This window comes from Aethalodelphis obliquidens, unplaced genomic scaffold (assembly GCF_003676395.1).
Source record: "Aethalodelphis obliquidens isolate GAN/ISIS:26980383/991018 unplaced genomic scaffold, ASM367639v1 scaffold1, whole genome shotgun sequence".
Taxonomy (NCBI): domain Eukaryota; kingdom Metazoa; phylum Chordata; class Mammalia; order Artiodactyla; family Delphinidae; genus Aethalodelphis; species Aethalodelphis obliquidens.
Window position 1 is genome coordinate 81,640,818 of NW_020837945.1, and position 16,469 is coordinate 81,657,286.

Below are 16,469 nucleotides of genomic sequence, written 5' to 3' on the forward strand. Positions count from 1 at the left end.
TTATTGCTCTAATTTTTATTTTTTAAAAAGATTTATTTTATTTATTTATTTTAGGCTGCATCAGGTCTTAGTTGCAGCACTTGGATCTTCATTGAGGCACGTGGGATCTTTCGTTGCGGTGCGTGGGTATCTCTCTAGTTGTGGAGTCTGGGTTTTCTCCCTCTAGCTGTGGCACGCAGGCTCCAGGGCACGTGGGCTCTAGTTTGCGGCACGCAGGCTCTCTAGTTGAGGTGCACGAGCTCAGTAGTTGTGGTGCGCGGGCTCAGTTGCCCTGCGGTGTGTGGGATCTTAGTTCCCTGACCAAAGATCGAACCCGCGTCCCTTGCATTGTAAGGCGGATTCTTTACCACTGGACCACCAAGGAAGTGCCTGCTCTAATTTTTAAATGACAAGAGTTAAAGAGAGTAGCATGTGATTTACATATCCTAAAATTTCCTGAATTCTTCCTCTAAAATTAATTCTTCTTTTTTTTTTTTTTTGGCCGCTCTGCCTGGCTTGCAGGATCTTAGCTCCCTGACCAGGGATTGAACCGGGGCAGTCACTGGACTGCCAGGGAATTTCCTAAAATTAATTCTTAAAGAGAACAAAGTGGTTAAGAAGGAGGCCATTCAAAGAGGTCTTTGGGGGCTTCCCTAGTGGCGCAGTGGTTGAGAGTCCGCCTGCAGATGCAGGGTACACGGGTTCGTGCCCCGGTCCGGGAAGATCCCACATGCCGCGGAGTGGCTGGGCCCGTAAGCCATGGCCGCTGAGCCTGCGTGTCCGGAGCCTGTGCTCTGCAACGGGAGAGGTCACAACAGTGAGAGGCCCGCGTACCGAAAAGAGGTCTTCGGCAAGTATTTTGTGTACTTCATGTGTATGCAGTGGATGACAAAAGCAACAGATTGTGTGAAAAATGTGAACAGAAGGAATGAACACTGTAATAAAGTTTATTTGCAAGTAAAGCAAGGAGAAGGTTGTTCAGTGAGCTAACGACTATAATAAACATTGTTGAGAACTATGGTGATAAATAAGAGCTGCTTTGAAGTTGATAATCAAGGACAGATTTGTATCTTCCATGGAGAAGAGGCAGGATTAATTGTGAATCCCTCATCTTCACATGATGAGGGAGAATGCAGTGGTCTGTGGGCTAAGTTCTGGGTTCAAGTCCTAGCTCCATGACTTTGGTCTCTGAGTTCTAGATTTTCTTATATAAAATGATAAAATGATATATGTTACATCTATTCCATACATTTTTGCTAAGATCAAAGCAGATGTGATCATGGATATTTTAAAATGTTGTAAACCATGAAAGCACTATGCAAATATGTTTTTGGATAAAGATTAATTCTTCTCTGCTTCTCTAAACAAAAATGTGGTGGGAAATAATGAAAATAATGTTTAAAAATAGGAGCTACACTGAAATATACCATTTAATCAATTCCTTTCCTTCCTTCATGCATTTTGGGGAACTGAATAAACATTCCTTTTGAAGTGGTTATTGGTAGCCAAAGAATCACTTTGAAAACAGGTTACTAAAAACAGCTCTGCTTTTCTTTTCTTTTCTTTCTTTTTTTTTTAAAGGTTTTTTTTTTATTATGTGTAACACAAAGTTATTTAAGTCAATACATTTTTATGGAATTTCACACATTCTGATTCTTTCCACTGCCAATCACCTTAGTTCCTCCAAACTCATAATCTTCAAGATAAAATAGCCCTTTCAAAAAGAAATTATCATGTGAGTCAGCCCACAATTCTTTTAGTTAGGCTTCTTTGATCTCCAATGAAATATGGACACACTTCAAAATTCCCCACCTGTAATCTTTGGGATCCAATTTCCTCAAGCGATTTACTTTAGGACCATGTTTAGGGTCAGGAGATGGATCTGCCTGGTTCTGAATTTGACACCCTCTAAAAATGTATTAGGTTCAAATCATATTCACTCCTAAGCCATCACACCCTAGAACAATACAGATCATTGGGATATGCCAATCTGCTTCTCTTAAATAACCAATTTATATTATTTAATGGGCACTGTGAACCTCGTTACCTTGTTTCCTTCTTTGCTTAGACTCTAGGAAGCTCAAAGCCAAATTCATAAGCCACCTCTAACAACTGTACAGAATCTTATGGCATACATTTTGTGAAGAAGCTTTAGTTAATGTTTTTATTTTCTCTTTGCCTCTGTTTCTTATCCATTTTTATCCTGTTGTATATATTTCTGAAACTCAGTTTTTAAAAATTTGGTTTTCTGGGGGGAACACACTGGGAAAACAACAAGTCAAGCTTTCCAATGGGAAAGTCTGGCATTAATTATCTGAGATGATGGAAAGTGAATACTTTAGTTAATATATTTTGTTTCATAGTTGTACAATTAAAAGGCAACAAAAAGGGAAAACTACTGTCAGGTGCCTGGACATATCTGCCATATAGGTAAGTAGGTTAACAATAATCCCCCAAACATGCAAATAGAGTTATCCACTGTGCTAATTTAAACTGAACTGAAAATATGATGTCCAAAAGCTTCAACTATGGTTGATAAAATTCCATATTTCAAAACAATAAAACAAAATGGCTGAAAAATTAGTTCCAGAACTCACTTAGGTGATTTGAGATCACGATGAATAATTTTATGGAGGTGTAAATAATTCATTCCACTTGCAATTCCTGTGGACCAATCTACTAGCAATCGAGGTGTGATCTTCCTGCCAGCTCGCAAAACCTCATAAAGTTGTCCATGGGCACAGTATTCCATGATGATACAGTAACATGGGGCCTGAGTACAAACACCCCTTTCAAGAAAACACAGACATGTACATGAGTACACACATCCATATAAACATATATGTATACATATTTATATTTTAAGAATATTTAATAAATTTAATAATTAAGACCAGTTCTCTGTCCACATTATTTTAAAAATGCATATAATCTTTCCTGACCCTTAAATTACCATTTAAGTCCCTCTAGTCTACATGTTTCTTCGTTATGTGCATAGACAATTTTAGTTTGTTTTGTTCACTTTAGATATCTATATGCTATGCTATATCGGTGCTTTTTCCGGGGGACCATTCCATTCTAGGACAAAGAGCACCTTTCTCTGAGACTTGTGTAGGCTGGATATTTTAGATTGTTAAGAATAATTTAAATATCTTCCTTTAAAAATTAAATGGAAAGTTTTATATATAGTGTACAGAGAGAATTCAAATAAAATATTGCTATTTTTAGTATTTGTTGAATTTCAAATTACTCAAATTTAAGATAACTAGACTGAGGACCAAAAGAATCAATTTTCTATGTTATAGAGTAGCTGAAAAACATTTCTGTTTAGAACAAAAATAATGTTACACAATGTATTATACACCTATGCAGCCTCTATTTTCATCAATTCCTACATCTTCTATGAAGCCTTTCCTGATTATTCCAGTCTAAAAAAAAATCTTTCTCTTCTCTAATTTCTTATGCTACATATTTGTTTTTTATATGCAATTTTTCTCTCCCTATACAGATTATCGGTTCCTTAAAGGAAAAGGTCTTCAAGTACTTTTCTTTCTACCACATAGCTTAGAAGTTCACAGCAAGTCCTTGACAAATATTGTTTAACTTCACCTGCACGTTCTTTGCTGATAAAGCCTTTGCGCAAACAAGTACAGAGGCAAGGGGTGGGAGGAAGGGTACTAACACGAAAGAACATCCTCTATTTGTCAGGCATGTTTACATGTTAGTTAGTTGTCTTATTTAATCTGCCTCAAACCATTGTACGATAGATATTATCTTTTCCATTTCTACAGGTAAAGCTCAGCGAGGAAAACTGACTTGTCCTAGGATCATACAACTAATACATGACAGAGCTGGGATTCGAATCCAGTCTGTCTACTTCAAAGCCCATGCTTTTCCCACTTACTATGCTACACTGCCTCCCTTCCAGCTTTTAAAAGTTTGTATAGACAAGCATATTGGGGATGCCTATATTAATACTGTTATCCTATAAAAGTGGGAAAATCATATTAGCTCTACTTCACAGTTTTGTTCTGAGAATCAGAAAAGAGAAGAAAAATTACCATGAGCAATTCTCTGTGTCTTATTTCTTAATGATACGTATGCCTTCCTCCAAAGGAATATCGTTATTCTACCTACAAGACTCCCAGCTAAAGTCCTCAGCCAGCTACCAATTCATGTCCTATCTCTTAGGCTGCCATAAGTGCTGAAAGAATTTAGAGGTTGTGACTTGTGATCATGTGAAAGTCTTATAACAACGGCAGATTATGAATAAGTATAATTAGTTTTTATTTTCCCTGCTTTGATGTGCCTGTCAAATGCCGCAAAGCTATTTCTATTACTCTTCTATCATCTTCTAAGCTCCCCAGAATTCTCATCTTGATTTTTAAAGAAAAAATTTTTTAAGTTTCTATTACTTGACTTTCAGGAAACCTCAGTGGAGCACAAGTATACAGCAACAGACAATTTAATTTTTACTACAGAGAAATAATGAATAAGGGCAGAAATAGTGTAATGTGCTTAAGAATATCAAAACAAATATTTGTTTGAAACTACTCAGCATCTTACTCAAGTATGTTTTAACTTGTCAGACAAATATTGACATAAAGAGCCTAACAGCGATATGTTATACACTTTTCGTCTTTCTTGACTGACAAATGAGAAGCAATCATTCCATCAGCCCTGTACTATGACAAGACTTCTTAGTAGCTATAAATAACAGCTCTATAATCACTTCTAATTGCTACCTTTTCTTCCCTTTGGCACTCAATTCCATTAGGAACAGGCAGGTTGGGTTTTCTTAAAAGATTGCTTAAAAATTGGAAGAAAAAGAGAATATAGTATTCCTTTCTTGCACTTCCCTTCTGTACATGGTTCTTACTAACTTCAAAAGAAGCTGAAAGCACAGAAATCAGTATCCAGAGAGATGTACTAAAATCTAAGCATGCCTTCATATCTTCCAGACGGTTCTGAATGATTCATTGGCTAAGCAACACATGGCACAGATGGCTGCAAACATAACACTGCACAATGCCTCAAGAGCATGGTGTAATGGGCCAGGGACACAGTCTCACTATTGTTTTCCATGTAGAGGTAAAGACAATTCAAGCATCTTCAGCCTAAAGAGTTGGACACCAACAGAGCAATACTTATCCATAATGCTGAAAACTGTATATGCAGGTAGGAGGGTCAGAGGGTAAAGCGGGGAAAAGACTCAGAGGAAAAAGGAAGAAACAAAAGAAAGGAAGGAAAAATCAAGCTTCTCGCACTCATCCTCTGAGGACACATTTCTACCTTCAGTAACCCACGACCTCTTGCTAGAAAGCCCTCTTACATGAGACTCATAGCCTAGTTCACTTTGGGAGGCCAAAAAGCCATGCTCATCTGTAGAACATTCAGCGTCTCAAACCTAGCATACCAGTGATTTAAGCTTAAAGTTTAGTTAAATAAAAGGCTCTTCCTTCCATTTACAAGGGTAACCACACTGCAATGATGATCCTCTCAGTGAAGTAAAATGAATGAAAGTGAGCCTCTGACAGACTTGTCTGCTTAAAAATAATCCTCCTATTGTCTTGAGAAACTTATCATCTTGGGAAGGATTATAATTGGTCTCGATAGCATTTTGTTTTAGTTTCACATCCTCCTGGCCCTCCTAGGGCAACCAATAATAGAATCACTACAGCAACTGAAATTCTCTCCCATGTCCTCTATAGAGATGTTCCTTCCACAAGGAAATGAATCCAAGGACTTCATTTAGTATCCCAGTTGAATGCTTCTCTTCTTTTCACATTTCTTTCCCTTTCCAAAGTAAGGGGTCTTGTTTGGGAATCAAAACTCAACCTCAATACACATTTAAACCCATTCTACAAAACTTGTACCCATGATTTCTATTCCTTACTTTGGGGATATATTTCCAATTAGAAATTATCGCATGACATGTTTAGCTTTATAATGAGAGTTTTATTAAGGAAAGGATTCCTCTTGGGGGCTGGAGGAAGTCCCTCCTAGGTTAGGAAAGGGGAATTTGTAAGTTATTCTACTTTTAGCTATAGGCTTATTGGTCATACTATTTTCCAGAATTGAAATATATATAAATTCAATATATATTATATAAAAATATACCAAGAAGCTCTAATTTCTAATCTCTCTTCCTTCCTAAAGGCTTTCTTTCCTGTTCTTCACCTTTTTTCCTCTTAAGCCACTCATTATTCATTTGTTCAAGCCTAGGGCAAAATTTCAAGGCTGGTAAGAGAAGGAACTCAAGGGAAGAGTACAGGGAGAAGAGATTATACATATTCAGAGCTCAGCACTGCCAAGTTTGGTGCCTTCTACAAATTTACCTCTGAATCTTTCTATTTTGCTAGGGATCCCTGTCAATATTATGAAAATAAGGGACTAAACTAGAAAGATATATTCACATACTCTTGAAAACAACCACTTTGTGAAATAAATATAGCATTTAACTTACTATCATCACTAATTCTACTATTATTAGATTTAGAAAGCTGAGTGTTTGGCATTCCTTGAAAATGGATCTGGCAAAACTTGAGGCAGGGAGAAATACTCTGAAGGTACCTGTTATTACAAGTTAATATTTAAGAACGGACACTAATAGAAACTAGTAAGAAAATACATCTCTATTTACAAGGAACTAATTGTTCTCTGATCACTTCACATGTTAGCTTTGTTTTCTTAACTGAATTTTAGGATGTTCAGGTTATCTTGAAGTAGCCTCTGTTGTCCTACTGATAATGACATTGATTCAGCAGATCTGACTGCTTGGCAGGAATCTACCTTCTCCCTCTGTCCCACATACATCCCTTCCAAGAAGTGTGTGCTCTGGCAAAAAGAACTATTAGACTATAAAATCCTTAAAGACATGATTCTAATATAATAGTTCTTTGGTACCCTCCCAAAGCACCTAGCACAGTGCTAAGTCTGTAGAGTGTTCTTAACATGTCTTTCAAAGCAGGAACTTAAATGTATATACTGGGGGAAAGAAAATCTCTCTATTTCTTTAAAAAAAAAAAAAAAAAAGCCTTGACCTACTTGAAAGCGATGATGTTAGGATGCTTCAACTTCCTCAAATGCTTGATATCCGTCTCATTCTGCTCTCTCACTTTCTTGATGGCCACCTCCTCCGCTCGGAACTTGCCCAAGAAGACAGCTCCCTGGGCTCCACTACCCAGCCACTGCAGCTCTGAGATCTCCTCAAATGGCACTTCCCAAGTATCTAGGCACACAAGTGAGAAACAAGCTTAAAGAGATCTCAATGGCCCCTTGTAGAATGCTCAGGGGCCATTCTACAAGGCCACTCTGAAGGGACCAACTTCACCATCACCCAAAATGACCTCTATCCTTTGTCTCTCACCCGGTAACTCTCCAAAAGATATAACCTTTCTATGGGTCTTGATACCATAGATAAGATATTCACATGTATTAGTTTGTATCAATTTTTAACCAGTGAAATTCAGCAGATCAGAGATCTCCAATATAATCACCTCTGAACAAAACACATCCTGACACTCCCGCAGCCCCACCTCCTCACTTGAAGCTTGCATGTTCAGTCAATTCACCTATCTGTCTCTACATCACCATCCCTACCCCATCACCCATTATGTGTTGCTTTATTCCTCTTTGAATTTCTAGTGCAGGTTCTCAATTAATACTTGCTGAATGAATTTTCAGTGATACTCTCCTAAAGATCTAATGATGTATAATAATTAAATTAGTATATACCTTTTATTTAGCACTTACTATACGCCAGACACTAGCATAATGCTTTAGATCTGTCATGTGTTTAATTCTTACAACAATCCTATAAGTCTGGCCTTATTACGGTTATTTAAAAATGAGAAAACTAAGCCATAGGGTAACCATGCCTTAAGTAACTTAATCAAGGTCACATAATTGGTAAGTGGCAAAACAGGGCCCAGGACTCCAGAACTGGCTTGAATTCAGGGACAGTGTTTTCTCTACTATACCACATTATCTCTCATGAAGTATTTGAGAGAGAGGGTCATTAGTCATAATATATTTACTCATATAGATGCAGTATTTTCAAGTTTCTGTTTTTCTTAAAGTTTAATTTCTTTCTGCACCAAAAATGTAACAGGGGTCATTTCTAAGTGGTGGCATTATTGATGATTCATGTTATGTTGTTTATCCTTTTCTGTATTAAAAATTTTAAACCATAAGCCTATATTACTTTTATTTTTAATTGAAGTATAGTTGATTTACACTATTGTGTTAGTTTCAGCCTATATTACATTTAAAATGAATAAAATGCTATTTAAAATAGATCAAAAATTCAATCAATATGTGCTTTAATCTCATGCAACTTAAAAAGACGACTATAATCCATTGATTATCCTTTTTGCCAGTGCATTATCACTGCACTGGTCAGAAATGAACATCAAAGAGCTAAGAGCCCCACAGAGTGAGGAGAAGATGATGACAATGCTAAAGGTTATGAGAGATTCTTGTCAGATCACCAATCACTTAAAGGCCACTGTTTGCAGAACACTGAACAAAGTAGTGTTGAATCAGCTTTGAAGATATTCTGGTCTTGAAAGCAAATCAACTCACTACTACATCAATGAAGCAAGTGCAGAAAGAGTAGAAGGGAACTACATTTCCCCTTTTCTAATTTTCTCTAACAGAAAAGAAATTCTGTAGATGCTTAATAAAATGTGGTTTCTCATTACAAAGGTTAAAACATGACCTTTAAAATATAAATACATAGAGCAGAAAAAATTATAGTGAGGGTGATTAAAAGCATCGGCTCTTGTCCCATTCTTCTGGTATGAGCAGTATTAAAGGTTTCTGCTCTACTGAAATTGAATAGATGCTATACAAAAACAATCTCTCTACAATACAAATAGCTCACAAATATGAAATCACCAAAGAAACAAGTTTGGGTGGAAACAATAAGTTACAGACGACTGCTTTTAGTATCTTTACAGCGTCTAATGACTTTCATCCCTATAGGCTTTTCATGTGGCACCCATAGGACACAGGTATTGATGGCACACTTAGTTTTATTCATTAGGGGTCTAGTGAAGAACTAAACACAGTGTCATTTTGACCATTCTGGGGGCTGAATAAAGTTCTAACACTGGATTCTGAGCAAGAACATAACTGGGCAATATTTCTCCAAATAACTCTATAAAAGCCCAAGTCACCCTAATTTTTAATACATAATTACTAAAATTAGACAGTCTTTCGCTGTCTTGTTTTCCTATTTATGCAATCTTTATTTACTGTTAAGTACTAGAAAACATTAGAAAATACTAGAAAAAGCAGAAAAGCACATATTTTATCTGAAATCCCAGCACATATTGTTTTCATCTTCTTTTAGTCTTTGTTTATATGTATACAGCTATGTCAGAGTTGTATGTGATGTATAATTTTTTCTACTTTTTTCATATATTGTGTATTCCCCATGTACTTACAGTTTTTATTATAAGCTTAATAGTTACTTACTGTACCCTCTTACCTTTTTTTGTACTTGTTTCCACTTTTTTGTTTGCTAAGTTAAATTTGATACTTTTTTCTTTCTTTATATTACTTCCTCACGTTCAATCCTGAGATTAAAGAGTATAGTTTCCTGGTTCTTGGTATACATTCCAAGTTGCTATCCAAAAGGATTTTTCTAGTTTTTGCTGACAGTAGCAAAGTATGAGCAAGTCTCTTTTACTACAACTTTGCCAGCAATGAATGTTGCCGATTATTTTTTGGTGCTAATTTAGTTAGGTATAAAATAGTGTTTTATAAGTTCGCACTATTTTAATTGCCAGTGATATAGGATATTTTCTCAACATTTGTTTAATACATCTTCTTTGTATGAATTATCAAATTTATCCCTTGTCCATTTATTTATTAGGGTCTTGCAGTTCTCATAAGCTCAAAGGAGCTTTCTATTTCTTTGATACATACGAAGAGGCTTTTTACAAAAGCATTTTTCTTTTAATTTTATTATGTTTTGAACAAAATATTTTTATAGCTGCTTGTCATTTGCTTTGCAGTTTCTTCTACTGCCTAATCTATCTTCTAAGAGTGATCTATAGTTGATTTTTAAAAAGTTTAACCTTGGCTTCCCTGGTGGCGCAGCGGTTGAGAATCTGCCTGCTAATGCAGGGGACACAGGTTCGAGCCCTGGTCTGGGAGGATCCCACATGCCGTGGAGCAACTAGGCCCGTGAGCCACAACTACTGAGCCTGTGCGTCTGGAGCCTGTGCTCCGCAACAAGAGAGGCCGCGATAGTGAGAGGCCCGCGCACCGCGATGAAGAGTGGCCCCCGCTTGCCGCAACTAGAGAAAGCCCTCGCACAGAAACGAAGACCCAACACAGCAAAAATAAATTAATTAATAAACTCCTACCCCCAACATCTTCTAATAAATAAATTAAAAAAAAAAAAAAAAAAGTTTAACCTTTACATCTGAAGTTTATTTTGTTGTATGGTATGAGAACTGATGCAAATTAATTTTTTTCATAGTGTTATTTAGTGATTCAAAAAACAATTTGTTAAATAATCCTTTCTTTTTACTTTTTTTTTTCGGTACGCGGGCCTCTCACTGTTGTGGCCTCTCCCGTTGCGGAGCACAGGCTCCGGACGCGCAGGCTCAGTGGCCATGGCTCACGGGCCCAGTCACTCCAAGGCATGTGGGATCCTCCCCGACCAGGGCACAAACCCGCGTCCCCTGCTTCGGCAGGCAAACTCTCAACCACTGCACCACCAGGGAATCCCTTTACATAATTTTATAATGTTTATATTGTAATTTACTATATATTTTATAAATAATTCCTATTATTTAGTATTTTTATAAAATGAGAAATAAATGAAGTATTAAAATACAAATGATAGGAGGGAGGGACAAGATAGGGGTAGGGGATTAAGAGGCACAAACTACTATGTATAAAATAAATAAGCTACCAGGATATATTGTACGGCACAAGGAATGTAGCCAATATTATATAATAACATTTTTTTATTCTTCTTTTTTTTAAAGATTTTTTTTTGATGTGGACCATTTTTAAAGTCTTTATGGAATTTGTTACAATATTGCTTCTGTTTTATGTTTTGTTTTTTTGGCCACGAGGCATGTGGGATCTTAGTTCTCCGACCAGGGATTGAACCCGCACCCCCTGCATTGGAGGGCGAAGTCTTAACCACTGGACCGCCAGGGAAGTCCCTATAATAACTTTAAATGGAGTATAATCTATAAAAATATTAAATCACTATGTTGTACACCTGAAATTAATATAATATTGTAAATCAACTATACTTCAATTAAAAAATAAATAAAATAGGGCTTCCCTGGTGGCTCAGCGGTTGAGAGTCCGCCTGCCGATGCAGGGGACGCGGGTTCGTGCCCCAGTCCGGGAAGATCCCACATGCCGCGGAGCAACTAAGCCCGTGAGCCATGGCCGCTGAGCCTGTGCATCCGGAGCCTGTGCTCTGCAATGGGAAAGGCCACAACAGTGAGAGGCCCGTGTACCTCAAAATAATAATAATAATAAAAATATAAATAAATAAAATAAAATACAAATGATAAATATATTTGGCACTCAAATACCAAAGGTTGATATTATAATAAGTAACAAAAATTTCCTTGACCAACAGTAGCTCACGCCTGTGTTAATTCATCTATGTTCAACCAAATCTTAATTGTCCATGGAAAAATAAAGGGGCCGGCATTGGTAATTCAAGAACACAGAGTGTAAAGTAATACTTCAACCACCTTTCCATCAATTTTTTTACTAGAACTGACTACCAGAAATAAAATTGATTCATGTGATTTAGTCCTCTCTGTCCAGTTCCAATATCCTGATCGATATCTAGTAGGGAGTCAAGGAACAAGAAAATGGCAGCAAAAAGAACGTTAGCAACAAGGCTATACAAATTGGGGGCCTAGATCACTGAGGAACAAGATAACAAACCTTATAATGATGGAAACTGGCTGTGCTCCCTCCAGGGTTAGTCCCAGACTTTCTGCTGCTTTTATAGCTGTCCCATTGGTACTCTTCCCCAGCTTTTATCTTCTCTCTGATTCATCACTATGACTACTATCTTAATTCCAATATCCACCATGATCCCTAGGACTGAGAAAAAGCCACATGCCCACTCACTTTAACACATAAGTTCTCCTTTGTTTATTCAGACAAGTCTATGACAATACTTGCTTTGAGACTGGGAACTATTTGGCAATAAAAGATTTCACATATTACCTTATGCTTCACTACCAACATACTAAATGGGAGATGAAGATATCATTAAAAAAAATTTAATCAAGTGAAATTTCCTCATAATACCAAATGCAGGGACACATCTGTTATATGTACTATCCTTTGGTTGACTGTAATCCAGGATTAAAGATTAGCTCCATGATCCCAGAGCTGACAAGAAAAAAACTACACTTAGTTTCAGGCTAGTGAATCTCTTCTACAGCCCACAGCAACACCTGCTCACGGTAGGATATCCTGTCATTTGCTGAAGAGCTGGGCAGCTGCCGTACCCTTGTAAGCTTAAACTGACCAAGGATGTGTCTTACTTGCTCCTGAAATAAGCCTTTCTGAAGGTCACATAATCAATCGGAACACAAATTAAATACAAGGTTACAGAACAATAAAGAATTTTAAAGGCTTCTTTTAACAGACATAGGATGTGTCTGTTAGTCTTCTTTATGAGTCTGAACCTCAATGCTGCGTTTGGATCCTGAGACCTCCAAATTGCCACCAAAATAATTATTAGACTGGACAAGTTAAGACCCCCAAAACCAAATGAGTTTATCACATAAGCAGATATTAGTAAGTTTTGTGTCTAAGCAGAGAAGAAGGAACTTCTAAAAAATAATAAATTAAGGGTGGGTTGTTATGGGATGACAAGTGATTTTTATTTTCCTCTTTGGATTTGTCTTTATTCCCAATTTTTAAAATAATAAAACTGTTTAACATAGGAGTCCCCAACCGCTGTGTGACAAGGAACAACTCTTTAATTTCCCTGAAACCTTAAGATCATAGAGAGAAAAAGAGGATAGAATGTGCAGGGTACGGAGAGAAAACAGACAGACAAAACCTAGGGATTGAGAAAGAATGCTGTGGTTGACAAATCCTGGAAAGTATACCTGGAATAGACAGATTTACAGGAAAATCCCAATATACTTATGGAGAAGGGGTATAGATGGGGAGTCTGGTATTGGTTTAAGAGAAAGTATTTCAGAGTCAATTAAAAAAAAATTGAAGTATAGCTGATTTACAATGTTTTGTTGATTTCCGCTGTACAGCAAAGTGATTCAGTTATACATATATATATATATATATACAATCTTTTTCATATTCTTTTCCATTATGGTTTATCCCAGGATATTGAATATAATTCCCTGTGCTATATAGTAGGACGGTATTGTTTATCCATTCTATATGTCATAGTTTGCATCTACTAACCCCTAACTCCTAGTCCATCCCTCCCCCATACCCCCTCCCCCTTGGCAACCACAAGTCTGTTCTCTATGTCTGTGAGTCTGTTTTTGTCTCGTAAATAGGTTCATCTGTGCCATAGTTTAGGTTCCACATAAAGGTGATATCATATGGTATTTGTCTTTCTCTTTTTTACCTTTTTTTTTTTTTTTTGCGGCACACGGGCCTCTCACTGCTGCGGCCTCCTCCGTTGCGGAGCACAGGCTCCGGACACGCAGGCCCAGCGGCCATGGCTCACGGGCCCAGCCGCTCAGCAGCATGTGGGATCATCCCGGACCGGGGCACGAACCTGCAACCTCTGCATTGGCAGGCGGACTCTCAACCACTGTACCACCAGGGAAGCCCCTGTCTTTCTCTTTTTGACTTACTTCACTTACTATGATAATTTCTAGTTGCATCCATGTTGCTGCAAATGGCATTATTTCATTCTGTTTTATGGCTGAGTAGTATTCCATTATATATGTACCAGATCTTCTTTATCCATTCTTCTGTTAGTGGACACTTAGGTTGTTTCCATGTCTTGGCTACTGTGAATAGTACCGCTATGAACATAGGGGTGCATGTATCTTTTTGAATTATAGTTTTGTCTGCATATATACCCAGGAGTAGGATTGCTGGGTCATATGGTAATTCTATTTTTAGTTTTTTGAGGAACCTCCATACTGTTTTCCACAGTGGTTGCACCAACTTACATTCCCACCAACAGTGCAGGAGGGTTCCCTTTTCTCCACACCCTCCCCAGCATTTGTTATTGGTAGACTTTTTGATGATAGCCATTCTGAATGGTGTGAGGTGGTACCTCATTGTAGTTCTGATTTGCATTTCTAAAAGAAAGTATTTCACATCAATAGATGAGTGGAGAAAGACAATGTGGTATATATATATCTACACACACACACACACACACACACACACTGGAATACTACTCAGCCATAAAAGAATGAAATTTTGCCATCTGCAGCAACATGGATGGACTTGGAGGGCATTATGCTAAGTGAAAGAAGTCAGACAGAGAAAGACAAATACTGTATGATGTCACTTATATGTGGAATCTAAAAAATACAACAAACTAGTGAATATTAAAAAAAGAGAAGCAGACTCACAGATAAGAATAAACTAGTGGTTACTAGTGGGGAGAGGGGGAAGGGGCAATATAGGGGTGGGGGAGTGGGAGGTAGAAACTACTGGCTATAAGACAGGCCACAAGGATGTATTGTACAACACGGGGAAGATAGCTAACATTTTGTAATAACTGTAAATGGAGTGTAAAAATTGTGTTAAAAAATAAAATAAAATAATACCTTAAAATAAAATATCAAAAAAAGAAAAAGTATTTCAGAAATAGAAAAAATTGAATGCATGGAAAAAGTGGCTAATGGCAACTAATGTCACCTGGTAGTTGTGGAAAAGCTGTCAACAGTCTTGACTAAAATATATGAATACATTTTTAAGGGAGGGCTACAGAATCCAATATTCAGTTATAAAATAAATAAAACAGAATATCATTTCTGGTCCATATTATTCCTTTATAAAATTTCTTGATGAAAGAACTCATAACAACTGATCATTTACATAAGGCTGCAAAGATATGTATCAAACGCTTTAAAGCAAAAAATCCTTTGAACCCAGCATTCCTCTTTTAATAATTTATCCTAAGGAGTAATCAAGATATGTGCGGTTAAGGAATGGACACGTTCACTGCAGTGTGGCTTATAATCACTGAAAATAGTAAACAAATTGTTAAGCAATAGAAGATTGCACTAGAAGTTATCAATGAATTTGGTAAAGTTGCAGGATACAAAATTAATATACAGAAATATGTTAACTTCTATACACTAACAACTAACAATCAGAAAAGGAAATTAAGAAAATAATCCCACTTACAATTGCGTCAAAATGAATAAAATAGTAGGAATAAATCTAAGGAGGTAAAGGACCTGTACTCTGAAAACTATAAGACACTGATGAAAGAAATTGAGGACAACACAAACAGATGGAAAGATATACCATGTTCATGGACTGGAAGAATTAATATTGTTAAAATGACCATACTACCCAAGGCAATCTAGGAATTCAATGCAATCCCTGTCGAAATACCCATGGCATTCTTCATAAAAGTAGAACAAATAATTCTAAAATTTGTATGGAAACACAAAATACCCCAAATAGCCAAAACTATCTTGAGAAAGAAGAACAAAGCTGGAGGTATCATGCTCCCTGATTTCAAACTATACTGCAAAGCTACAGTAATCAAAGCAGTATGGTTCTGGCACATAGATCAATGGAACAGAATAGAGAGCCCAGAAATGAAACCATAATTACATGGGCAATTAATCTATGACAAAGAAGGCAAGAATATACAATGGGGAAAAGACAGCCTCTTCAATAAATGGTGTTGGGAAAACTGGACAGCTACATGCAAAAGAATCAAACTGGACTACACCATATACAAAAATAAATTCAAAATGGATTAAAGTCTTAAATGTAAGACCTGAAACCATAAAACTTCTGGAAGAAAAAATAGGCAGTATGGTCTTTGACATCAGTCTTAGCAATATTTTTTGGATATGTCTCCTCAGGCAAGGGCAACAAAAGCAAAAATAAACAAATGGGACTACATCAAACTAAAAAGCTTTTGCACAGTGAAGGAAACTATCAATGAAATGAAAAGGCAGCTTACTGAATGGGAGATGATATTTATAAATGCTATATCTGATAAGGGGTTAATATCCAAAATATACAAATAACTCATATAGCTCAACATCAAACAAACAACCTGATTAAAAAATGGGTAGGGCTTCCCTGGTGGCGCAGTGGTTGACAGTCTGCCTGCCGATGCAGGGGACATGGGTTCGTGCCCCGGTCCGGGAAGATCCCACATGCCGCAGAGCGGCTGCGCCCATGAGCCATGGCCACTGAGCCTGCATGTCTGGAGCCTGTGCTCTGCAATGGGAAAGGCCACAACAGTGAGAGGCCTGCATACAGCAAAAAAAAAAAAAAAAAAAAAAAAAGGG

The 16,469-nt window shown here is 37.1% G+C and overlaps 1 protein-coding gene across 1 annotated transcript in view; it reads right to left on the reverse strand.

Moving 5' to 3' along the window:
* MAP3K13 (mitogen-activated protein kinase kinase kinase 13) overlaps positions 1-16,469 on the reverse strand; it is a 155,965-nt gene that overhangs the window by 26,623 nt on the left and 112,873 nt on the right. Inside the window, exons 4-5 of the mRNA XM_027109730.1 lie at positions 7,027-7,210; positions 2,577-2,768 (exon numbers count right to left, since the gene is read on the reverse strand). Coding sequence (XP_026965531.1) covers positions 2,577-2,768; positions 7,027-7,210 — 376 coding nt within the window. The remainder of the gene's footprint in view (positions 1-2,576; positions 2,769-7,026; positions 7,211-16,469) is intronic.